At 48.9% G+C, this 25,404-nt stretch overlaps 8 protein-coding genes and 1 non-coding gene across 9 annotated transcripts; 5 read left to right on the top strand and 4 right to left on the bottom strand.

Moving 5' to 3' along the window:
• The first annotated feature begins 111 nt into the window (after window positions 1–111).
• On the top strand, window positions 112–1,522 carry EGL2_1 (Endoglucanase EG-II). Its single transcript, XM_024908802.2, has one exon. It carries the CDS (start codon window positions 217–219, stop codon window positions 1,492–1,494), a length of 1,278 nt encoding a protein of 425 aa, XP_024756407.1. The 5' UTR covers window positions 112–216; the 3' UTR covers window positions 1,495–1,522.
• A 330-nt stretch (window positions 1,523–1,852) lies between these two features.
• Window positions 1,853–2,387, bottom strand: TrAFT101_007395 (uncharacterized protein; the record flags this gene model as incomplete). The annotated part of the gene is made up of 2 exons (XM_066128032.1): window positions 1,853–1,987; window positions 2,370–2,387. 2 exons carry the CDS (start codon window positions 2,385–2,387, stop codon window positions 1,853–1,855), a joined length of 153 nt encoding a protein of 50 aa, XP_065984146.1.
• A 1,257-nt stretch (window positions 2,388–3,644) lies between these two features.
• TrAFT101_007394 (uncharacterized protein) lies at window positions 3,645–4,849 on the bottom strand. The gene has a single exon (XM_024908804.2). The coding sequence runs from the start codon at window positions 4,579–4,581 to the stop codon at window positions 3,772–3,774; it is 810 nt and encodes a 269-aa protein (XP_024756409.2). The 5' UTR covers window positions 4,582–4,849; the 3' UTR covers window positions 3,645–3,771.
• Window positions 4,850–5,405: 556 nt separating this feature from the next.
• Window positions 5,406–10,706, top strand: TrAFT101_007393 (uncharacterized protein; the record flags this gene model as incomplete). The annotated part of the gene is made up of 4 exons (XM_024907016.2): window positions 5,406–7,063; window positions 7,119–7,382; window positions 7,453–7,895; window positions 7,971–10,706. 4 exons carry the CDS (start codon window positions 5,406–5,408, stop codon window positions 10,379–10,381), a joined length of 4,776 nt encoding a protein of 1,591 aa, XP_024756410.2. The 3' UTR covers window positions 10,382–10,706.
• A 48-nt stretch (window positions 10,707–10,754) lies between these two features.
• MAN1 (Mannose-6-phosphate isomerase) lies at window positions 10,755–13,419 on the bottom strand. The gene is made up of 4 exons (XM_024901165.2): window positions 12,827–13,419; window positions 11,781–12,764; window positions 11,579–11,668; window positions 10,755–11,487 (listed from the first exon to the last, which is right to left on the bottom strand). The coding sequence occupies exons 2-4, from the start codon at window positions 12,604–12,606 to the stop codon at window positions 11,087–11,089; spliced, it is 1,317 nt and encodes a 438-aa protein (XP_024756411.2). The 5' UTR covers window positions 12,607–12,764; window positions 12,827–13,419; the 3' UTR covers window positions 10,755–11,086.
• Window positions 13,420–18,132: 4,713 nt separating this feature from the next.
• Window positions 18,133–18,744, top strand: TrAFT101_007391 (uncharacterized protein; the record flags this gene model as incomplete). The annotated part of the gene is made up of 1 exon (XM_024904428.2): window positions 18,133–18,744. One exon carries the CDS (start codon window positions 18,133–18,135, stop codon window positions 18,742–18,744), a length of 612 nt encoding a protein of 203 aa, XP_024756412.2.
• A 152-nt stretch (window positions 18,745–18,896) lies between these two features.
• On the top strand, window positions 18,897–20,933 carry TrAFT101_007390 (uncharacterized protein; the record flags this gene model as incomplete). Its single annotated transcript, XM_024901110.2, has 4 exons — window positions 18,897–18,928; window positions 19,014–19,396; window positions 19,491–20,156; window positions 20,224–20,933. 4 exons carry the CDS (start codon window positions 18,897–18,899, stop codon window positions 20,931–20,933), a joined length of 1,791 nt encoding a protein of 596 aa, XP_024756413.1.
• Window positions 20,934–21,736: 803 nt separating this feature from the next.
• On the bottom strand, window positions 21,737–21,843 carry TrAFT101_007389. The gene has a single exon. It is a non-coding gene; the product is annotated as a tRNA-Leu (tRNA).
• A 2,147-nt stretch (window positions 21,844–23,990) lies between these two features.
• On the top strand, window positions 23,991–25,168 carry TrAFT101_007388 (uncharacterized protein). The gene is made up of 2 exons (XM_024902789.2): window positions 23,991–24,752; window positions 24,824–25,168. The coding sequence occupies exons 1-2, from the start codon at window positions 24,089–24,091 to the stop codon at window positions 24,859–24,861; spliced, it is 702 nt and encodes a 233-aa protein (XP_024756416.2). The 5' UTR covers window positions 23,991–24,088; the 3' UTR covers window positions 24,862–25,168.
• The last annotated feature ends 236 nt before the right edge of the window (window positions 25,169–25,404 follow it).

Raw genomic sequence — 25,404 nt, 5'->3', positions numbered from 1 at the left:
TCTCATGTATATTTGAAGCGTAATAGCCTAAAAGGTATGCGTCACACTGATGCTGTGGGTATAAAGCGACCTCGCAGTCCAATATATTTCAGCCGTGGTAGTGCTGTGTGATATCTTTTGGCCTTGGGTAGATATTTGTTCCTTTTCATTCCTTGAAGTCATATACTATACCGACAGCCATTATCTACTCATATTATTCTTGCCCCCTTGGTCATCATGATTAACAACAAGGCTGCACTGCTATTTGCAGCCTATGCTGGAGTGAGTGGTGTTGTGGCACAGCAGCAGACCACCTGGGGACAGTGCGGAGGGCAAGGCTACGGAGGTCCAACAAATTGTGTTTCTGGAACGGCCTGCTCAACATTAAATTCTTACTATGCTCAATGCGTCCCTGCTACCGGCATAGTCACCAGCACCACCAGAGCTACAGCAACGTCAACCGTGACAAAGTCAACAGTGACAACGTCAGCCAGTGCGTCAGCAAGTGCATCTCCGCCTCCCGTTGGCTCAGGCACCCAGTTTGCCGGTATCAACATTGCTGGATTCGACTTTAGCTGCTCTACTGACGGAACTTGCAACTTGAACGGTGCCTACCCGCCGCTGAAGAATTACGACGGCGCAAATAACTATCCAGATGGCGTTGGGCAGATGCAGCATTTCGTTAAAGACGACGGATTCAATATCTTCCGTCTCCCTGTCGGTTGGCAGTATTTAGTCAATGGTACTCTTGGCGGTACCTTGAACCCTACCAATATAGGCTATTACGATCAACTTGTCCAAGGATGCCTGGCCACGGGTGCATACTGCATCATTGATATCCACAACTATGCTCGCTGGAATACCGGAATCATTGGCCAAGGCGGCCCTACAAACGCCCAGTTCGTTGATGTTTGGACCCAACTGGCTACCAAATACGCTTCCGAGTCGAAGATTTGGTTTGGCGTAATGAATGAGCCACACGACGTCAACATCACAACCTGGGCGGCCACCGTGCAGCTCGTTGTTACTGCGATCCGCAATGCGGGTGCCACCTCACAATACATCTCACTGCCGGGTACTGACTGGCAATCTGCTGGAAGCATCATATCTGATGGTGGTGCAGCGGCTTTGGGTGCCATCACCAATCCTGATGGCTCAAAGACCAACTTGATTTTCGATGTGCACAAGTACTTGGACTCAGATAACTCTGGCACCAACTCAGTATGTGTCACGAACAACATCGATTCTGCATTCTCGCCACTGGCTACTTGGCTTCGCTCGAATAATCGCAAGGCCATTTTAACTGAGACCGGTGGTGGCAACACTTCATCGTGTGAACAGTATCTATGCCAGCAGATCCAGTACCTCAACCAGAACGCCGATGTATACATGGGATATGTTGGCTGGGCGGCGGGTTCATTCGATCCCGGCTACCCATTGGCAGAGACGCCGGTCCAGAATGCAGACGGCAGCTGGACTGATCAGCCTTTAGTCCAGCTTTGCCTTGCTCGTTAATACAAACTTGTATATAGCAAACATATAGTCTATTTAGTATATAAATCTCGTTTACGTCTGCATATGTACGTATATTCGCATCTAATAATTACCCATAGATGTGCATTAAGAGCATGATAGCGGCCGTGGTTTTCTGCTTCAAAGAATTGATGTGCGCGTATCAGAAGACGATATATAGTATATTGTGAAGCTACGACGACTGAGAATACTATACTCTTTTGATTCAATTGTAACTTGGGATTCTGTACGTTAAGCATCATTTCTCTAACATTTTTCATTATTTGCGGTAGTGGGTATGTAAGGGCCATCACCATATGCCAATGTCCAAACGCACAGAAACTAGCTCCGGCCAACGTGTTTATTTCAAATCTTGGGCCAATAAGAACATCCGAGACGAGAGGCAGTGAGGCACAGAGGGATTTGCTTGTCTCTTAATGCTACCGACAAACTCCCGGCTATCTAATGCACCCTTGGAGGGAACAGCAACCAACAACTGATAGACCCATGAGGTTACCCCGCACATAATCCGGAGGAGCTGTCGTGTACAGTCTTTTTTTCTTCATCCCAGCAGATGCCACTTGGTGTAAATGCTTTTTTTTTTTTTTTTTTTTTTTTTTGGTTAAAGGATATTATTAAGTCATTGGCCAAACCTCGTTCTGGCCTCTTTTTCAATGGAACAGCAACAGCGGCGCGAGAATAACAATAACCTCTTTGGCGATAACATTACAATCAACCAGGGCGATGTTCACAGCTACTGGCACAACACCCAGGAAGAAGAAAAGGCGAGGTGCCTGTCGGGCTTACGCATAACGGACCCCTGCCATGATAAAATTCCCATCAAGAGTACAAAAGGCGGCTTACTGGAAGATTCATACACCTGGATCTTCGAACATGATGATTTTCAACAATGGCGCGATAACGAAGATTGCCGTCTGCTCTGGATTCAAGGCGATCCCGGCAAGGGCAAGACTATGTTGCTCTGTGGAATCATAAATAAACTGTGGGATCAACGCAATGCTAAGACGTTGGTTTCTTATTTCTTCTGCCAGGCCACCGACCCGCGCATTAACAGTGCGACTGTTGTGTTTCAGGGCCTGATCTATTTAGCTATAGACAAGCAGCCAGAGCTTATCTCTCATATACAAAGTAAATATAGGCACGGAAAGAAGACTATTTTTGAAGATATAAATGCCTGGACTGCACTGTCGGAAATTTTCTCAAATATACTTAACGATACAAGATTGGAGCGAGGTTTTTTTATTATTGATGCACTCGATGAATATGTCACAGATTTACGGAACCTCCTTGATTTTATTACTACGAAATCTGCTCTATTTCCCCACGTCAAGTTGATAGTATCAAGCCGAAATTGGCCAGAGATCGAAGAAAGTATAGGCCCTTCTACAAATCAGCGAATAAGACTATGTCTAGAACTGAATGAAAAATCTATTGCAACAGCTGTTGATGTATACATTAGACATCAAATTGAGCGGCTAGCGCATAAAAAAACATCTAATAGCATAAAGAACACTCTGTAGCACGAATTATCCGCTAAATCTAACAATACTTCTCTTTGGGTCTCTTCAGAATCTCGAAAAGACTCTCGCTCGATATCCTTGAAAAACTAAATGAGTTTCCAGCTGGACTTGACTCAGTATATCAAAGGGTGATGAATCAAATACGTTCAGGAAAGGAAAACGTAAAGTGAGTATGCATAATAAAACTATTCAGAAAGAGATCTGACCAACAAAGAGAGAACCACCAAATTGCCAATCGCCAAGCCCTCGATTTTCAGACCAAAAATCGCTAAACTGCGGATTATCGTACTTTCAGTTTTTAGAACTTATACAAGACTCACGGCGTTTTTTTCCTGCAGAACAGCTCAGTGATTGCTGATATGGATAATCTACTCCAGTCATATGCATCAGCGCTTATATTTAGCCCATCGAATAGCTCAATACGCAAATTATTCAAGATAGAAGAACCTAAGTGGCTGACAGTTAAGCCTGCTGTGGACTGCGAATGGAGCTCTTGCTTACAAAGACTTGATGGTCATGGCCGTCCCGTCAAATCCGTTGTTTTCTCGAAAAATGGCTATCTTGCTTCACGCTCATGGGATGGCACTATTAAGATACTAAGTACTAGGTAGTGCCTGGTTATATTAATAGCGTAATGTAGAATAAGCTGATAGGTGTATAATTATAACTGTAAAAGCTAAATTATATATAACGACTGCGTATGATTATATATTAACTTTAAAATATAATTAGTGAGCTGTCAATAGCATTCAACAACTGTAGTATCCTCAGATTGCCAATCCTTTACAAGCTCAGCCTCCACTGTATTGTCGTCTGTTTTGCCGTCCCAGTCCTCCTCTTCCCCCCTGACGCCGATATACACCCTCCATTTATTCTTGCCCAGCAAGCTCGACTCAACATTGCGAGTCGAAAACCACTTGAAGCTCACCTTGCAGTACTGCACGGCATACACGTACTCTCCGCTCATGCTGTATGATCTTGCCGCCAGCGTATCCTTCTCCTTGCCGTGTGACATAGCAGGGTCGGCAACCCCTCCAAGTTGGATCCCAGCGAGATTCGCATCCGCTACAATGCTCACGGGTAGCTGCACCGATTGCTCGATTCCTTTGCCAGATCGTGCTTCTTCCACCGCTGCAGGGTTGACAAATGTGCAGTAGCCCACGGTGAAGTAAATCTCCTTCCCGTCCTCGATGGCATCCTCCAGCCATCGTCTAGTCCCTTCCAAGGCGCACGCACTGCAGAAGATGCTGTCCCATTGGCTCAGTATATATCGCCCCGCCATCACGGCGCGCACCTGGATGGCCTGCCTCTCATGCTTCGACCTGAAGAAGGTCAGGAGCTCCGTCAGGGAGACGCGGGCACGCGTGCTCTGGAGCCGCTGCACCATCTCCGTGACATCCTTCTCCACCTGTACGGTTGAGCCTAGGATTTTGCCGGGGAAAGGATCGTGGTAGCGACGCTGTGGATGATTTATGTCCACGACGAACCGGCCGAGCGACACGGCCTCAAGGGGTAACAGGCTGCTTTGGATTAGAATCTTTCCCGGCATCGCAGATGAGGGGTGTGTTCTAGCGGCAAGATTATTCTTTCAATCATATGCTGCGTTATGTATTGTACTTTATTTGCTCTGCAGGACAAGACAAAGGGATCGTGGCGTACGGGAAACAATAAAAAAATCCGACGGTTGTATCGCTTGCTCTGAGATATCCACCAAAGAGTGTTTAACGAGCTGCGGAAGCTGAGCAATTCCTCAACCGCAGCAAAAAGGTGTTGGTAATTGCTTTTTGGTTGGCACAGGCGCCTATCAGCTGGTGAAGGAAGATGGTGGTATTACCACACCTCAGCTGCCTAAACTCGACCTGGGCCATGTAAGCGGGGTGAAAACCGTCCGAATCAGTGTGTTAGACTTGCAAAAGGAAATCCCAATTGCACCCCGGCACAACTGGCTTAGTTACATAACCTGACACAATTACAGCTTGATTATCCCCCCCGATTTGCGCTAAATATTGCTTCGTGTTGAGCAGTGCGCATTTGATCGATGCTGTCCCACGCAGCAGGTCGTAAGCCTGGGCAAGGCAGCCTTTCGGGCGAGATTGAGCTTTCGAGAACCGGAGTGCCGCTTGTAGGGGTTATCCAGGTGATCTCTCTGACTGCTTACTCACTCAAGATGAATGTCTCCTGCAAAGTGAGAGGAGATCAACTCTGCCATGACTTAACCTTCAATGTTCCCAGCACAAGCTCTCAACTTAGTCTCCCTAGATTGACTCTTAGATTTCAGGTCGTGTTGAAAGTTACCTTCTTATATTCCCCTTTTCATGCACTCGCTCGAGGATTTCTCCTTTTGTGCTAAGAGCTAAGAGCTTCCCCCCAATAATGGCTGCAGAATCATCCGCCTATCCACCCAGCCGGGCCGCTGGAGGCGGACAAGGCGAGCGAGGTTTCGACTGTACCATCAACGAAATGGGATTAGGAATCAGTAATCTCTCCCTCGACGAGAAAACACCGGCCTGGAGAGCTCTCCGCGACACGTTGACCAAACGCTATCAAAAAAGAGAGACCGCCGTAGACCTGGACCAGGCTATCGCGGCTGGCGAGGAAGTCCTAACCTTGGCAAATGTTTCAGAAAATCGTGCATCGTATATGAGTATCCTGGCTTTCCTGAAGACAGCGCGCTTCCTTAAGACTTCAGCCCGGAAAGATGTCCAAGACGCGATCGCGCTGGGCCGGCAGGCCAAAAAGCTGTGCAGATCATGCGATCCACCTTGGCCGGCCGTGATCCGCAATCTGGGAGACGGGTTCGTTGCCCGATTCCAGTCGGCCGACCACGGTGGTCGGCTGAGTGACTTGGATGAAGCGATCGAATGCAGCCGTGAGATGTTGAGAGAAACCAAGCAAGGGACCTTGCCACACTATGCGGCGCTCTCCAGCCTCGTCACTCGTCTCATACTCAGATCGGAGAAGACAGGCGATCCTGCTCACGGCGAAGAGGCTATCCAAATTAGCCGCCAACATCTAGAGAATGCGGCGCCCGGGAGCCCAGAGCAGATTGTTATTCAACAGAGTCTGGGCTTGGCACTGCTCAGTAAATACGAGAGAACTGGCTACTGGCGGTACCTCGAAGAAACCATCAGACTCCAACGTTTAGTCACGGACACGATCCAGCACGGCGATGATTCGAGGCCGGAGGCCTGTACGAACCTTGCAGTCCTGCTGAGGAAGAAATACGATTGCACAAACAAAGAGATGGACCTACGGGAGGCGGTTCATCTCTACAAGGAGGCTGCTACGACATGCCCAGCTGTGCATCCTTCGCGGATCCGGTATCTCGCGGACTATGTCACCCAGCTGAGCAACTTAATAGGGCTCACAACTGAAGTATATACCGTCGATAATGCTCTTCGTGAGGCCTCCGAGTTGATACGTCCCATACCGGCTGCGTACGAGGGGATGGCACTCGTCCTGCGAAGCGTTGGACGGATTGCAAGTCGAAAGTACGAGCTCTCCGGCAACCCCTCTGACCTCGTCAAGGCTGTTCACCAGGCTTTGAAGTTGGCCTCACAGGCCAACGGAACAGGCCCCCAGCATGCTGAGCAGCTGCATTATGACAGTGATGTCCTGCGCAGATTGCTGAAGCATGCTGGGAATCTCGCCGCGGCCCCACAGGATAACTACATCGTGCTTCAGGTGGTAAAGGCAATGCATGCAGAGTATTGCAAACTCGTCAAATCAGACATTCTAGAATCAAGAAGTTTCGTCCACAGCCTAATGACACTGGAAAAAGATGTCGTTATCAACGCCCAGATTGTAAGCATCAGCACGAGTGCCAAGACGGATGAGGTTATGAAAAAAGAGATGGCCGACCAAGTCAACTTCGCAGTTTCCTTGGGAGCGAAAACGATACAGCATCGGATAAAGATGGTCGATTTTACGGTGCAGTTCAACCCAAAAAATGATGGTGCGCAGTACAGTTCTACGCTTTCAAGATCCTTAAAGGTGCTTCAGCACTCGCCCAAGCCGTTGACTAAGGAGAGGTATGAATCAGTATCTAAATAAGACGCCACAGTTCTACGTAGCTAACGAATTCAGACTCGCCGAACTCGTGGACCAAGCCAGAAAGGCGTATCGGGAAAGCCAGAAGTTGCAACAGCTCTGTGGACCTCTTATCAGCGACTTGGGCGATCTCGTGGACCTGCATTCTGGCGATCTTACAACGCAAGTCGATCTGCTAGATATGACGGCAGATCTCTTCCTTCAGAACTACTTTAAATCCCATGATTTAAACGATTTGAAATTGAGTCTGACCAAGGCGAAGGAAAGCCTCGCCCTACAATGCGATGGCGAGTACTCCGAGTATGTTGTTCCTTGATCCCTCCCCGCCCTTAACGCTCGATAGCGTCATGTTCGACTTAACAACCATTAGAATGGACCGCCCGGGCGAGATACGGTGTAGATTGCTTTGCAATATGACTCACGAGCTGCGAGACGTCTACCTGACCAGACGCGAGGAAGAATGGCTGACCGAGGCAATCTTCATCGGCGCCGCTGCAGTGCGGATTGTCGCTTTAGCATATCCATCCCCGAAGGCAAAGCATGACTTATTGATCAGAAGTTCTGCCCTGGTTGGTCTTGCGAATGCGTACAAGTCAAAATATCAACTGCATGGCACGTTTGACCTTCTCGAGAAGGCCATCGAGATGGTTCAGGAGGCGACCAGGCTTGACGATCAGAGCCAAGGCGCGAACGTCGACGAGAGAGGACCAAGCGTCAATGCGCTAGCGCTGATGATGCGGCTGCGGTACTTGGAGACCGGGGAGATTGAGGATCTCAACACCGGAATCCGACATATCGAAGCTTTCCTAGGAGGTGGGTAACCTGTGCCATGTGCCATGTCGCTAAACCCAAGTCGTTTTTGCAGAGTCTGCTGCTAACTCGCTAAAGATTACCGCGGCCAAGGACCACAGACATCAAGAGGGAGAAGTAGTCTAATTGCTAACCTCGGCCTGCTGTATCTAAGTAAGTGCGAGCGCACTGGAGATCTTGCGGACATCGATAATGCTATCTTCTACTGCCAGGCTTCGGTCAAAAGCATGCAGAATCTCGCCAGTGCGTATCTTGAACGGTACTTCGTAATGGGCAACGTGGAAGATCTTCGAACTGCGGTTGAGTACGCTTCTATTGTTGCTAGAGAGGCTCTGGAGAACAAAAACCCGGCTCCGGAAACGCTCGTAGACACTGGAATCATAATGATGGCAAGCTATGTTCGCACGAGGAATATATGGGACCTGAAGCAAGCGACAAAATGGCTTCTTCAAGCAGTATCTGTGTATCCATCATCTCACCTGGGGGCATCATATGCTCGTCTCGAGTACGGTAAAGCACTGGAGCTCGACTATGCGGTTAATCCGTCGCAGGAGACCTTGGAAAAATGCATCAGCGCATATAAGAGCTCTGCCGATTCAATGACCGGACGAACGACGGTGAGGGATAATGCGGCTCGGCATTTATATCGATTGTTGATATCTAACGGCCGGTATGCGGAAGCTCTGGAGCAGATGGATAAACTTGTAGAGAACGTGGCTGCGCGATGCCCTCGGTGGCTGCCATCTGCGGACCGCCAGTTCCTCCTCTCGAGCTTGCATGGCGTCCCTTCTGATATAGCTGCGGCTACACTGCAGCTGTCTTCTCCAGGAAGCGCGTATCGCGCTCTGTGCTCTTTAGAACTAAGCCGCGGCGTGCTGCTAGGCTCCATCATGGAGCTTCGGAGCGAGGCGAAGCAACTGGGAGCTGGAAATAAGGACCTTATTGCAGAATGGCACAGGCTCTGCATGGAGCTCGATTCATCTCTTCAGGAGAGGACACAAGATCAGTTCGCAACTCGACGGAAGGCTGTGCTAGAAGAGCTGATGGTAGTTATCGATGCCATCAGGCGCATCCCCGGCTATGCAGCATTTGCTCCGCCTCTCGACCTCGGTTCGATGGAAGCTCACGACCTGCAGATGGCGTCGCCCGGCTTGTTCGAAAGGTACAACTCTCTCCAACGTGAGCACAGCTCGTTTCCCGTGGAAAAAGTAGGCGGCCGCCAGACAAGGAGGCAGCGTGAGCTATCGAATAAAATGGACGCGATGCTCGCTAGGATCCGGAAATTGCCTGGTCTAGAGAACTTTCTGCTGCCGCCAAGCGAAAGCGAAGCGATTGCCCTCGCCCGCAATGGTCCGGTAATTATCATCAACAGCAGCGAGGTTGTCCATCGCAGCGACGCCATTATCATCACCAGCTCAGGCATTGAAGCATTGCATCTTCCTCTCCTCCACTATCAAGACATCCAGCACCACAGAAAGTTGCAGGAAGACGCATTAGCGAACTGGACGCTAAGAAATCTCGCCGAAAAGAACAAGCATATGAGAGAAATACTGATTTGGCTTTGGCTCAGCTCCGTGAAGCCTGTTCTGGACCACCTGGGAATGACAAGATCCAGCTCCGGGCTCCGGCCGCGGGTGCATTGGATCGGAACCGGCATTCTCAGCACAGCACCATTCCACGCTGCAGGGGATCACAGTCAAGGCTCGACCGAGAACACTATCAGCCATGTGCTCTCTTCCTATACCACGACTTTACGAGCGCTGACCTTTGCCCGCGACCACACTTCGTTCGAAGAAGTCGACAATCCAAACAAGAACAAACGTATTCTCCTGGTATCGGTTCCTGATGCTCCAGGTGCAAAATCTCTTCCTGCAGTCGATCACGAGGTTGCCGCGATTGCATCGGTATCCAAGCCGCACGCAACGGTGGTCCAGCTCAAAGCCCCGGAACCACGCTCGGTGCTACAGGAGCTGCCGTTGGCGCACGTTGTGCACTTCGCTTGCCACGCCGTGGCACAAGCCACAGACCTCAACAGCAGCCACCTCGTTCTCATGCCGGACCCTGAAGCGGTACCTTCCCATACCCGTGGCTCTAAGTGGCCGGACTCGATAGTGACCACTTGTCTCGCAGCAGGTAGACTCGCTGTCCAAGAGATAAGCGCATGTAGAGCCTCATCGGCTGAGCTGGCTTACCTGTCTGTCTGCTCAGCAGCCGAGAACCGAGCCAACACTCTTGCAGACGAGTCAATCCACATATCGAGCGCGTTTCAGCTTGTGGGGTTTAAGCATGTGGTTGGTACGCTGTGGCAGACAAAGGACCGTTGTTGCCAAGAGGTTGCGGCGGAATTCTATCGTACGCTTTTCGCAGCGGGTGACGGGGATGCCGGATTGCCAGCTCCAGAGGCACTGGATCAGGCTGTGAGGAGATTGAGGCAGCGGAACCCGGAGCGCGTTCTAGATTGGGCTCCCTTCATCCACATGGGCGCATAGGTCTCCCACCGGAATACCGGTCTTCGCATCCCATTGTATGGCCTCTGTCGCCTTCTACGTCATCACAACTATCATTAACGGACACAGTTATTGCCCTAGGCTCTCACTGTGGAAGAATAGTGATAATGAGGATGCCTAACACAGAATCATACTCGATGTTATAATTCCAACACTAGCATAATGATTGGATCAGCTATACAACACCGGAGAAACGACTTTAGTAAACAACTCTGGTTAAGAATCCAGAAAAGGAAGGGAGAAAGGATCGGTTCTAAATGCCAGAAAATTCTTTTGGCTGATTATAAAGAAGAATTTTGCCTACTTTCCGGCTAGATATAATATGATAGGTATTTCCTATTATATATTTACAATTTAGACGATGCCATTTCATTGTGATGCACTTTATATTCTCTGCAAGATCAACCATTTAATATTTATGCGTTAGCTACTGCCAGGGCATTTCTCAAGCGCGCAATGAGGACACCAGAGAAACATTTTTGTAATTTTAATGCTTTCTTCAACTAGGCATTCATATTGGACTCTTGACAGAATAGATCACGCTATGCCATATCACTTCTCTCACTCTTACTGTTTGTTAAAGTTCAATATTGAATAGAAACAAAAGTCCGAAATTCTCATAAATTTCATCTTGTACCTAGCCCCTTCCATTCACTTGTCTCTCATCCCAGATTTGATAAACAATATTTAGCTGGGCACACACTGAGAGTAGTACGGATTCGAATACGTGCAGGTGCCTGATGAACAGCATGTAGCACCGCCCCAACCTGTGCCGCCGCATTGTCCGTACAGAGGTGAGCAGCTGCCAGTGGGACCAGAGGGGGGCTTTGAAGTGCTCGTGGCCATGCTCGTAGTCGTACTTGAGGCTGGAGGAGGGGGAGTCCCACCATTAATAGCCGCCACATGGTTTGTAACCAAGCATGTGAAATCCGATGTGCCATAGTAGACGGTATTTCCATCATCAGATGACTGACCATTCGAAAGGGTATCACCCCACTGCCAGAATAGATCGGCGGCCATGCCTTTACTCGCCAGAGCAGTCTGTTGCCACGGAGACTCAATAGCACAGTGGTTGGTTGGTGCGCCGTCTAGCCATCAAGTATTGAATTAGCCAGTCATTCATATCTCCATGTTCTTTGCTGTCTAAATAACTGCAAAAAAGGGTACAGAATAACTTACATTCTTCCAACATGCATGGCTTGCCTGATGCTACGCACGCTTGAGCATGAGTTTGAATCCAGCCATTTCCCCAATCGTAGGTTTCACCCCCTGGAAATAGAATTAGTACTAGCCTTCTCTCTCTCTCTCTCTCGCTCTCTCTCTCTCTCTCTGTGTGTGTGTGTGTGCGTGTGTGTGTGTATCTCCTTGTGAGAAAACTTACAAGAATTTGGATAAAGATGAAGAGTGCTAAAGTCAAGCGTAGTGATGTTCATATAGCTAGCAAAGTCCGTGCCTTCGCCGTAGGTATATGGGTAAGAACCATCTGATCCAGTGGCGAGGCCCAGTCCTTCGTCCCCAAGAGTTACAAGATGGTTTGGATCAAGGCTCTTGATATACTGTGAGACACTCGACGCCCAATTCCAGATAACACTGGTGCTACATCCGTTGCAGCGAGGCTCATTGGCCAATTCCCAAGCGAAAATAGCAGTCGAGGTGGTATAGCGACTAACCACTGCTTGGATATACTTGCGGTATTGAGCTTGGGCCGCTGTATTAGTATACCAGGAAGTCGCATTACCGCCAAAAGCGTTTACATAGGCGTTGATTCCTCCATAATCACTCCAGTTGTTAACAAAGTTAATAATGAGCTTAAGACCGTGTGTCTCAGCCGACTGGACGACATAGTCCAGATTTCCCAGTCCAGTGGCCCCGGTGTTAATTGTAGAACCTGATGCTGATAACAACTGAAACCAGATGGTTCCGCTGCCAGGCTGTTGGTTAACATCATTGAACCCCCATATGCGAACAATTTTAAGGCCAGCAGAAGCCATATGGCTAAAAGTTAGATCAACATCGGCATGGTTGGTTAGAAATGAACACCAGTAGCAGTTGGTGCCTGCAAAGTAACCTGTTTTACCATCGATGTTGAATTGGAGGCCTGATACCGTCACATAGCTGCTGGCGCGTGGTGAAACGGATTGCAATGGTGTGGCTACTACCGAAGTTGCAGCCAACAAGGCTAGGGCCTGGCTCTTAAAAAACTTCATGCTGAAAAAATGGACATTAGACAGTCGCTAACGATGTACTCGAGAGTATAATGGCCAATATTGAGGGAGCTGACTCCCTTTATATAATGGCCATATTGAGTACAAACATTGCATTTGACGATATACAAAATAGTGGAGAAATGGAGGAATCGTATATACTTTTCATATGGTTTGCTTTAGTAGTTAGCGAGAGTATCATATTAACACAGATAGGCGTTACCTATAAGAGCTCGGCTACCATCTTCCGAATCAATTCTGGGCTAATGCTGAGTGGTAATAGGATGTCATCAATATACGCTACTTGACATCTTCCATATTCTCTACTTGAGATCAAGATCAGGCACTGTATTAACACAGGGGACACTTACCTGTTTAGGGCTCGGTCACCCATCTTCCGTGTCAGATCTAGGTCAGGTCCAAGTCGTCGTATTCACAGCCTTCCCCAGACATAAACAACATCTCTGGAAAATTTAAAGAGGAAGGTGTTAATACGGCGAGAATCAGACCATTGGGGTGACGGAAGAACCCTTCCGAGCTGTATAAGGCTAGCTGGCTTCGCAATAAGTCGATGTATACTTTATGGACCAATAGCAGCGGCTGCAAGTTGCACATAAAAGACATTCATGATGCATAGGCTTGTGGCACCTATTTACGCTGCTTTAGCCGCTAAAGCCCTATAGGCACGGTAATAGAGAAAACAGCCGCCAACTAGGGCGTTGTCGAGCTGCTATGCCAGCATCCTGTACAGATCTGCTCGAGAGAAGTCAAGATACTAGTTAATATACCTTAGAGAAAGTTGCCAGCCCAGGTACCCTCGTTCTCAAAGCTGCAGCCCTATTTATAATTGCTAGCAGCAGCATCTGTCCATTATATCATCTTGTCCATTGCTATTTTTAAGTTGACATCGAGGCACCAATTATCCCATTTAGGCAAAAATCTCGGCTAGTCTAGCGGAAAGCGGGTTTTAGTGGAGTCTCTTTTGGTCTGGGGGTGGCGAATCGGAGCTTTTGATGAAATGATTGGTTGAAACATCCGGCTTTGACGAGTGGGTCTCGATTCAGTCCCGGCTATTGTTTGCAGTTGATCCGCCGGGTTAAAAGCACAATACGGAGGTGACATGACAGCTGAGACATCGCAACATAGCATGCTCCTTTCAATCTGCTGGGTTTGCTGAAATTGGTAGCCGCTGGAGTGGGTACTGATGATATCCACTGCCGAGTGGTGCCAGCATCCCTCGTTAGGTACGGAGGTGGAGAGTTATAAAGCATCTCCATATTCCTGGCACAGATCTTGCCTACTTTAGTCTAGAAGTTTGCTGAGTCGATACCCCTGCGGAGGAGTATCATTATATCTCCCTATATTCTAATACAACTGGGCTGAGCTCAAATATCTCAGTGTATCTTGAGGAAATGTGAGGTCCACCTAATCGGTATATCCTTCCTTGTCCCTTACACTGCTGAGGTCGCCCTTTGGACTTTTCTAAATTTCTAGATTAGCGGCATTGTAGATTCTATCATTCCATAAATAACAGAATGGCTATCCCGTAAGTTTGTCAAGATGGCGATTGCTCCGTTTCGTCCCCATACGAGTTGACGAGGTCAATCCATTGGGCTAGATGAAGTTTGTTTTGTAACTTACTGGGTATAAATATACAAACCATTCCTTTCAAAGAAACGTTGCGTTATCATTGACCGAAGCGCAATTCTCGTCGCAGACCTGCTGAACTGCCGTAATATCAGAACCGGCGACACAAGTGCTTGAGCAGATGTGCACATCCAAAGAGTTTGTGCAGCTAGAGCCTAGCCGTGGTCCAGAGATACATTACCACTGTAGTCTGGAACATGTTGGAAGTTTCCTTTCGCCAGGTTTCCTTTTCTACTCTACTACCGTGAAATTAGCGACTGATACACCCTGCCGTCCCACAGAGCAGACTTTAGATGATGATATCGTCGCTAATTCATGACGAGCATTGCCAGATAACAGCACGTTGATTACTTTAATACGCATTGCCTCGCATTTTTATTTGGTGGCATTAGTTAGAGATATATTATGAGCAGAATGCGTAAACCAAGCCTCTCATTATGAGATAGAGCGGGATATGTGACCATCCTCTATGGCTTCCACCTGCACCCTCCTTCACTTACTTTTCCTTTCGGTCGTAACCGTCGAGACTCTATACTAGAGTATACCATGCCATCCTTTTCCTTTCATGGAATGAATCTCTTACCATAGTCATGTTCGACTGTTTATTCCGTGGCAGCAATGTAAGTGGCAAGTGTCTATTAAGGTTGCAATATTGGCCAAGCAAGCTCGCTAGGGTAAGAGGAATAACACACAATATAGAAACCGCGATTGATGCTTTGATCGAGACCCTGTGGTTCTCTTGGTCTCAAACGAACTTAACAGCTGATATTGGTCTTAAGTAGTGCAGTGTTTAGCAACTGGCCTATTGAAGTAAACGGAGCGGCCGTCCTCCGCAGTATTTTCATGTGCTAGGAGGCTTTATTCAATGATAATCACCTGCATGCTTTTATGCAACCCGCATAGCAAGCAGATCAATTTAGTGTCTGTGAACTAGAGAACATTAGAGTGCTTCCATGACGTCTAATTGCACGGCCCCCACTGCCTGATGATCATCTGGTAGTATTATGCTCTTTTGTGGACAATCAACCCAAATTTCTTGAGCAAAGAGGTTTCGATCGCATTTTCGCAGTGAAAGACGCTAAAATTTATCCAGATCACTAAGAATGAAGCCGCGAGGGGGGATCTCTTGCGGTAAAGTCATACGCGGAGACGATTCGAGGGTGAGCAGCAAAGGCTAAAGTCGGGGGTGGTCTATCTCCCTCTTCCTCGCAGCGTCTACATACCAGCAATCTCTAGAAGCGCTCGAAAGAGCTCTGGTTGACCTTGAGCTGACAAGTTGACCTTGATTCAACTAAATGGTTTCTACCTTGCTAGCGTCGAAGTCGATGTAAACGCAGTCGACAGCCGTCCAAAGCTTGAGTCAGAGGTTGAGTTCCACTTAAAGAAAACGGGTGCAGCATGGCATCCGAGGGGGAATAAGGGGCCAAGGCTAAAATCAAAATCACGGTCAACCTATTTTCACCAAGCAAAGACAGCATCAAAACTAATCCTAGAGAGACTTTAGACTCTCTTGCCGGTAGCCACTAAGTATGCAGCCACACAGCTATAAGCTGGCTTTTGCAGCAAGTGCAAAAGTACAGTTACTTACTTGCTGCGACGTCTACGAAAGGTGGAAAGTTATAACGCCTCTCACCTATGCCATCAAGCCCCATGTTTCTCATCTAAGCCTAAAGCAACAGGGGTTTGTCAATAAATCAAGAAATAGTAGAAATTATCAACGCGCGTTCTCTTTTATGAAATGATTTGGCTATGGCGGAAGTCCAGTTTAATGCGTGTTTTTGGTGTAGCATAGTGAGCTAGAGAGCAAGCCACTTCAGTGTGTGTTTGATGTTTGAGTCTTGAGTTTCACGCCGAGTTTACAGCTTCATTCTCTTGCTCCTGGTAGGATGATTTAGATGCAAGTAGGCAGTTTGGACCCATCCTAGCGGCTTGTCCGCACCAAGTAATACTGGTCAATCCCAACCGTCTCAGGTCAGCAAGACGGCTTTGTTCAAGCTGAACAGCTCGGGTCAAACTAGCCGACCCTCATTCTTCTAGGTGGTCTCGGTTAATTTTAGCAAATCTGTTCTAAGTGAGATACGCCTGATCCAACCGCATGATTTTCTTCAGCCTAGATGGCTTCGATTCGATGAAACAAGGGGACTTTGCTCAAACAGGATACCACCGAATCATCCAGATCATCGCGGCCAACCGATGTGACCTCGTTTAAATGAGATGGCCCCGGTGTACAGCAATAGGAGGCAGCCTCATATATGCAGGTGCTCATGTTCATGCCATTTGCGCAGCCTTACTGGATCTGGCTTAATCAGCTGCGTTTTCTTCGCTGGCATCGGGCCATGTCACCGTCCCACAAAACTCTGCGCGGACTGGCCAATGCCACACCATCAGATCATCAACCGTGGTTTTCCACAGTTTCTCGTACATAATACAATTCAACCCCAGAACCCTTAATTCCAGCCCTCCGCATTATCTCGCACGCATGTGGAGGCCGTGATAAAGGTTGCGCACAGATAGAGGAGAAAAACAAAAAGTTCCCCAAGCTCTCCGCAGCCCCTTGTTCCCGAGAGCGCCGATTAGCCGTCGAGGCCAACCATGACAGAGTGCAGTCATTGATGCTACATATACGCTGAATACGAGACGATTTAGTGACGATCAGCCACTACTAGCAGATATAGCCTTCCACCAACCAAGGGTATTTTGCTGCCAATGCTTGGGGAAGAGTCCAGAAGGCTGATCATAATATGAGCAGTGATATATGGCCATGTACAAGCGAAGTGCTACCACTCGATTCTGCATGCAACGGTGGTGCCTGGCACTAATCCGCACCCAGGCAGGACAGCACGAGGGGAGTATTATTAGCATCACCAGTAGTGCTCGTGCTAGCACCTGTTGTTTGAGCGATTAATGGTGGGCGGTGGTGCGGCTGGATGGTGAGGAAAGCCACCGTCACATATCAGTGCGAGAGGCTGAGAAACCTGACAGACGGCCTGGAGCTGTATGCGATACACGGATGCGTGCCAAAAGGACGGGAGACACCGGGTACCGAATACTTGCTCAGGCAACCGCCGCCCGATGCCCCCCGACGGATGAATGACTCGGTGCTTTGGCGGTCTGCGGCGTTACGGCGTTAGAGCGTTAGAGCGTCGAGGCGCGCCATCAGCCGTCTCAATGCTCGCTGCGACAGAGTCGTATTCCGGACATTGGGCACGTCCTTATCTTAAGCTTCATTTCGACGCAGTTATGCTGCTGCAGCCATGCAGTAATCATGTTTGGAGTACGCCCGGGCCTGGTTTAATTAATCCCCGTCGGGCCATGCTCAGAACGGGAACTGCTGCGGCCCTGAACGGCCTAGCTGGGGTTTCTTGCGCGTCTGTGATGTGTCATGATCGATCAACTGCGCGCGCGCCCTCTCTGGCAAAGCGTCTTGGCGATGTGCCCATTTACCTATACAGTAGTAGTAGTAACAGTAGTATGGGCTCTACGTAGCATTTGGCGATGCTACCAGCAACGGGCGTTGCTCCTGCCCGTAGCAGCAGGTATGTGGCAGCAAACACGTGATCGTCTCCTCAGGCACGAATCATGCAAATTTTTTTTTTCTTCCTTTTTTTTCAGCCTAGATGCAACGCCCGCGGCACTGCGAATACGCTTATTGGGGTTTGAGTTTTGCGCATGCTTCTTTTTCTTCCTCCTCAGCCCGTGGCTAGTTTATGCCAAAAACGCGCATCTGGGTGCCGCATCCTCGCCCTGATTCGCCCCAGCAGCTGGCCCGGCGGGGGCGCTAGGAAATCCCCTGCGCTATCCGCAGGCCTCGGTGCATGAGGCCCCAGAGGCGAAAAGGCCCCTTGGCAAGCCACATTTTGCCCTCGCCGTGCGCGCGCGTCCATGTCCGGGCAATTTCCAGCCCCGACTAACCAAGAGCTGCGGCTAGCAAATTGCGCTGCGTCGATTTGCCGACCCGCTACAAATCGGCACGCCGCATGCCGGTGGCTTGGAGCGACCGCACCACGGAGTTGCCATGTTTTCTTGGCAGACGCCGTCGCGCGCTCCTATTCGTTTCGGGCCTTCCAAGTGGACTCGATCTCAGAACGTGAGAGTGAGAGCGACGACAAAAAGTTCCAGAACAGGGGCCCCCTGGCCACCAGCCGGCTGCTTTGGGGCGTAGCTCAGCCATCGCAGCCAGGAATGTACCGTGGATGGCGCCAGCGAGCGAGGGACCGGATCTCAGCGTACGAATCGCGGCCCAGCGCGGCTCTCTCTATGACGAGCGATGCCATCGGCTCAACACCCAAGAGAGCGAGCTCGCCGCGTGGTGTAACTTCTGGAACTGATGGCCCGTGGGGAAGAGGCGACAAGCGAGGCCACCACAGCGTGGCTAGTGCAAATGCTCCTGGGGCAAACTCACATGCCCCCCATCCTGATAGCAGAAGCTGGGTGGACAACGTTGCAATGGAGACTGGCGATGGAGAGTGGACTGGACTATCCTTCGTAGCCTGATTTCTTTAAATCATAGCATCCCGCCGCATGCGCTTCTTCCTTTCCCTCCCTCTTCTCCCTTGTTGTTCCCTCGCTCACTTCCTGGCTTGTCTTGTCGTCTTTCGAAGGGACTTGCCTTGGGTCTGTAACTAGACAACAGTCGGATCGCAAATATGGCCAACAACCACGAAGACACCGCTGCTGAGTAAGTCTCGAACAGGGAGCTGAAGAATTTTCTTCTCGCTCCTCTCTATGCCGAATTCATATGCTTACATATCCCACCCAACCAGGCTCCACGAGGAGTTCAACGAGCGTACTCACCACGGCGAGACTCACGATCTCGCCGGAGGCTTCATTGCCGCCGACCCTGATGAGAAGAAGGACTTCACCACTCTCTCAGCAGATGGTGCTGAGGCCGGTCCCACTCCTGACGGCGAGGAGCCCAGCGAGTATGAGAAGCGGACTCTGCGCCGTATTGGCGAGAACTTGCCTGCCTCGGCCTTCCTCATCGCCATTGTCGAACTGACAGAGCGTTTCACCTACTATGGTGCCTCTGGTCTTTTCCAGAACTACATCAGCAATGGTCCTCACATCACCACCGACTCTCCTGGATTGGGCATGGGTGGCCAGGCCGCCACTGGTCTGAACCTGTTCTTCCAATGGTTCTGCTATGGTATGTATTACTAGCTCTGCCTACCTATCTGCTGGTCGCGTGACTGGCTTCCCAAAGAGCAATGTTGGCTAATTCGGCATTTTTTGGTGCACAGTTACTCCTATTCTCGGTGCCATCATCTCTGATCAGTATCTCGGCAAGTACAAGACTATCATGCTCTTCTGCTGCGTCTACTGGGTTGGTCTTGTTATCCTCTGGACTACCTCTCTGCCCGTTTCTATTGCCCACGGAGCCGGTCTGCCTGGCTACATTGTCTCCATCATCATCATCGGTGCCGGCACGGGTGGTATCAAGTCCAACATCGCCCCCCTGATTGCCGATCAGTACCAGCGCCGAACCATGGCCATCCGAACCGAAAAGGACGGCGAGCGAATCATCATTGACCCTGCCATCACCTACCAGCGCATCTACATGATCTTCTATTGGTGTATCAACCTGGGTTCTCTGTCCCTGATCGCCACCCCCTTCATGGAGAAGTACTGCGGCTTCTGGACTGCCTTCCTCATGTGCTTCATCATGTTCAACTTCAGTATCGCCATTCTCGTTATCCGCCGCAAGTCATACATCATCCACCCGCCGCAGGGCTCCATCATCACCGATGCTTTCAAGGCCATTGGTTTGATGATCATGTCTCGCAACATGGACGCTGCCAAGCCTTCATGGCGTGAAGCCAACGGCAAGACAAAGCCGGTTAACTGGAACGACCACTTCGTTGAGGAGCTCAAGCGTGCTATCCGTGCTTGCAAGGTCTTCGTTTTCTGTAAGTTTTCTGTTGGACAACTACTGTCTCTCGTGACGAAAACCTTTGACTAATAATTTATATCTAGACCCCGTCTTCTGGGTTGGTTATGGCCAGTTCTCCACCAACTTCGTCACCCAGGCTGGTCAGATGAACGGCCACGGCATGCCCAACGATTTCATGCAGAACTTCGATCCCATCTCCATTCTCATCTTCACCCCCATCCTTGACATTTTCGTCTACCCCACGCTCCGCAAGGCTGGCATCAACATTCGCCCCATTGCTCGAATCACCCTGGGTTTCATCTTTACCTCTCTCTGCCTGGGCTATGCCGCCATCGTCCAGCACCTCATCTACAATGCTGGCCCTTGCTACAAGGATCCCCTCAACTGCCCTGCTGCCACAGTGAACGGCGAGACCCTGCCCAACAACGTGCACATTGCTGTTCAGGCGCCCGCTTACGTCTTTGTCGGTCTTGCCGAAATCTTCATTTCTGTCACTGGTCTCGAGTACGCCTACACCAAGGCTCCTCCCACCATGAAGTCTTTCGTCCAGAGTCTGTACCTCTTCACCAATGCCTTCGGCTCTGCCATCTCTGAGGCCCTTGTCTCCGTTTCCAAGGACCCCGAGTTCGTCTGGATGTACACTGGTGTTTCTGCCGCCAGTTTCATCGTTGCCATCATCTTCTTCTTCCTCTTCCACCACTACGACAAGATTGAAGATGAGTCATTTGAGCTTGACCGCGAACAGCCAACTGTTCCTCCGGCAAAGGAGGTCGAGTACGAGGGAGCTAACTAATGGATGGGTGCGAGGGTGGAGTTCTCTAATGGAGTAGTTGTAGATACCAAGTGTATTATGTAGTATTAGTATATAATGAATCATTATCAAGCAAACTTAGCATTGTACGGCAAGCATCAAGATGACCCCCACCCACTGATAAGGACTTCATGACCTGACTCTTGCCTCCCGTTGCCACCTCAGAATGGAGTGGTGTGGAAACATTGCTGCTGCAAAAGCTGCTGCTTAGCTTCTCGAACGCTTCTATGCATAAAAAAAATTCTCTGATGCGGATAAAGTAGTGCCGCGCCAGTCCCTCGTATAGCGCGCCAAAGCCCCTGGTCCCACCAGCATCAGCCGAGGGCACTGCTCTAGCACGCGCTAGGCGCTCCATATTTGATGCTAGCACCACCAAGCTTGCCTAAGCAATCTTTATCTCCGTAGCGCTGTGTGGCAAATTGCCCGAACGCGTATTGCTAGCGCAGAGTAAGCGGTGATGCTCGGCAAAGAAAACGTGTAGCCAAGAAGCGCGGCGCTCTGCCAAGGAGAAACACGATGCCGGGCTGGGCCGTCTTGGCCATCTGTTCCGGCAGTGTCGCCGGCAATATTTCCATCGACATTGCCCTTGCCTTGGATGACGGAAAAGTCCTTGGCAGCTCTTGGCAGTTTGGACGCGCTTTATGAGAATAGAATTTTTTATGGGAATAAGGGAGAACAGAAAAAAAAAAAATAAGGGTTAGTGGCAGTAGCTATGAACTAGTCTAAATAATAGGGGGAAAGCTAAAAGGTTAAAAAATTTTAAACCCAAATTTAAAAAAAAGATATGACACCTGAGGGATTCGAACCCTCGCCTATTTCTAGACCGCGAAACTAGTGAGCTGAGAACAGCAACACCTGAACACGGCGCCTTAGACCACTCGGCCAAAGTGCCTTGAGATTTGATTGACGGACAGTTTCCTAATGTGTTTCATACGAGACTCCGCAGCAAATCGTCTTTGATCTCAGAGGATGCCGCAGTCTCTTGTTCATTCTATTTACAGGAGACAAAAAAGCATTGTTAACTGTAAAGTACCATACTCGATGAAGAATTCAAGCTATTAAAGTACTATGTTTCTTTTTATAAAAGGGAAGGTAAAGAAAAGAAAAGAAAAGGAGTGATCGTAGTAAAGAAAGTGTTTTCAGTGTCTTGACTTAGAATCCCGTTCCCCGTAATCACTTCTTTGGAGCCTCCTTTTTTTACACTTCGCTCTACACTTATAGCAATCATCTTTGATTGAGGATTTGAATCTAACTAGTGCTTTTTTATATTCCTACATTCTCAGTTGCCTCTTTTGGGCTTAAGCGGCGGCTGCATATAAACTGTTGACTCGAATGGCTCTTTATGCTCATTCTTTCCCTTGCCAATACAGAGAAGCCCAGGATTCCAAGACTATTTACAAGATCTACTCTGAATTGACATTTACCAAGAAATCATCTTCTTCTATGATTAGTATGCCACGCCAGCGACACATCGCCCGCTACCAGCCCTGAAGATCGCATCCGTGCTAAGATTAGCTCAAATCGCTTTCTACAGCTAATGTAACGACTAGATGGAAACGGTCTAGAGGGCGCCAAACAGAGATCTAGACACTGAGTCAAATTGAGTATCGTCAACTATTTTGCCAGAATAATGGACACATTCTAGTGCGCCAATGGTCATAAGCAGTCTAGCCTCTCTCTTCATGCCCATGCGTCTGCAATCTACATGTACCGCGTAGAATGCGTATCAAGGCCAAAGCAACCGTGTCAACGCTTCGTGTATGAGCATGAGAACGAAGAACAGGGGAAATGGCATCGAGAGGGCTTTTTGGGTATTGACTTTGTGTTATTACTCTACATATCCCATAAGGAGCTCAGCAGCTAGCTTATGGCATGCTCCAAGTTCATGTACAAAGCCAAGGTAGGAGCTCGTCTTATATGTCTAGACGAGATTGGTTCATTATCCAACTACGGTAGGTACCTTTGATCAAACCGGATAGTCTTGGTCAAATTGGACAGTGGATCGCATTTAGATAGATTTACTAGGCCAGCATTGACTCATACGCATCTTGGAGGCTATTTAAGATCAAGATTTAGCTTAGTGGCTCAAGGTGCTCTGAAATCGGAATTTCTCGCTGATAGTGTGCGTCACCATTCTTCACAATACACTACGTTCTTCATTTATCGTCACCAAAGCCAGGTGCAGTGGTATAATTAGCTCTCATTTCAATTTTTGTGCCGTCCAGCCATTCACGGCGCTATGTTTGCGCTCATTATGCAGGATTTTTTTATTTATTTTTCCTCGAGCAATAATCCTGACAAAATGAACAATGGCTTCAACAGGCCGCTTCTCTTTTTGACTTGGCCGCTGGAGTGGCGTTACTGAGTCCGTTGTAAACAGCATTTCTGTCTTCATTCTTTACCACGTCAACACTCTGCATCGCTAGTAGCTTCAACGAATTCATGAGACTCCTGCTGAGTATTTGAAAAGGTAGAGAGAAGATATCAATATTGTAAAATATTTCCAAGAGTCCCTACCTATAGGTAGCTGACTGGTAGTTAATTTACGAAGCATAAAGTCCCCCCTAATGGTTAGCTTGTCTGCATACCTAGTAGATCTTTCGTAGTAAAGGGCAAGATGCGGTCGCATCGCTGTTTGTGGAATCTAGAATCTATAAACTGTCGCTTTCTTCTTCTTCTCAATTTTTTTTTTTTGTTTTTTTTTTTTTTTTTTTTTTGCATCGAAGAGATATTATTCAAAAGCCCATATCATCTCATAGTATACGGAGTACGCAAATGGAAATTCTAGTCAGGTACCTTGGTAGCTGCTAGGACAGGGCTTTCTCCTAGGAGAAATTCCCCTCGGCATAGGCTAGCAACTGCCCAAAAATGGCTATTCCGCTGTTTTCCCTCAGCCACTGACTAATTCTCGAGCGCTCATTGGCTCGGCTGAATCCGGGGACAATAGGTACTGGAGTACATCTCGTAGAACGACCATGACATGATCGATTTCCGCGGTCCCTGGAGCTGAGCCGAGAAATTGATTTCTAACACCCGCATCTACCCTCCCCACCTCGAGCCTCCAAAGCCTGAAGCCTCAACCCTTTTGACGCTGTACACCAGCATGCACTGCGTCCGCACTGCATTTTTATGATACAATGATGAACGTCTCTTACTCTACCGGCCGCGCTGCGCTGCGCCTGAGCCGCTCTTCTTTCCGCCACTTGTGCGGCTCCAGAGTAGCCGGCTTTGCCTACCACTCTTACCCTTTGCCATCCAAGATCCCCGAACCTCCTAGGAGCGACGACATCTCCAAGGTCTCCATCGCCCAGCCAGAAGCTTTACCTCGTGTCCACGAGACACGGCCGCCCCTGCAGCATGACGCTGCACCCAAGCCGACCGCCGCGCCTCAGGTCCAATCACAGCCAAAGCCTTCTCCAGCAACATCAACAGCGCCTACAACCCCCAAGGCCACCGAAACCAATACACCAAGCGCAAAGCCCGCCACACGGCCCCGTTCCAAGCTCCGACCTCGCAAGGCGGCTATGAAGCTCACACCCGCTGCTGTTGACCAGCTGCGCGCGCTGCTCAATCAACCCGACCCGAAGCTGATCAAGGTCGGTGTACGAAACCGGGGCTGCAGCGGGCTGGCCTACCACCTGGAATACGTCGATAAGCCTGGCGCTTTCGATGAGACTGTGGAGCAAGATGGTGTCAAGGTCCTGATCGATAGCAAGGCACTTTTCAGCATTATTGGTACCGAGATGGACTGGGCAGAGGACAAACTGAGTCAGAAGTTTGTGTTTAAGAACCCCAACATCAGTATGTGGTCTCCTGCATATCGTGCAATTGATTGAGTTTCTTTTGGTATACCGATGACTAACTGGTAACAGAGGAGCAATGTGGCTGCGGAGAGTCATTTATGGTCTGAGAGAAGATTGAGAAGATCTAAACGACGATCCCAACGACCAGATACCGAGGCGGATGCCGAGACAGAATACAAAGGAATTGTACGATGGCGATGTTTAGAGAAAAGATTATTACCAAGCAAGATCCTCGTAAGAGAGACCTGCTTAGCCAATCCACATATGGGTTTTACTTTAATAGTGTTGAAGCAAGAACGTTACAATCACGGGAACAAATAGGCAATAGTATTACGGGGCAATGATACCGGCGTTAGGTTAGAGGCACACACTGTCCTTGATCAAATACATCTTAAAATACATTTTTATGAACAATCTAGCTGGAATGAAAAACGACGTGAGATATGAGCCACCCACGATTAATAATAGGATGATAGCACTTCTGTATTTTGCATCAGCACGCAGAATTGACGGCAGCAACTTTGAGTCACAGAGCAGCTTATTCCAAATTGTCCTCAAAGCCATAATGACTAAGGACCTGCCATAATCGAGCATTCTGCGCTATATCAGGAGCAAGGCCATCCTTCAAGCCGTGCCGCTGATGTCACCGC

Source organism: Trichoderma asperellum, chromosome 4 (genome assembly GCF_020647865.1).
Source record: "Trichoderma asperellum chromosome 4, complete sequence".
NCBI classification, from domain to species: Eukaryota; Fungi; Ascomycota; class Sordariomycetes; order Hypocreales; family Hypocreaceae; genus Trichoderma; species Trichoderma asperellum.
This window is presented reverse-complemented; position numbering and strand designations above follow the sequence as displayed.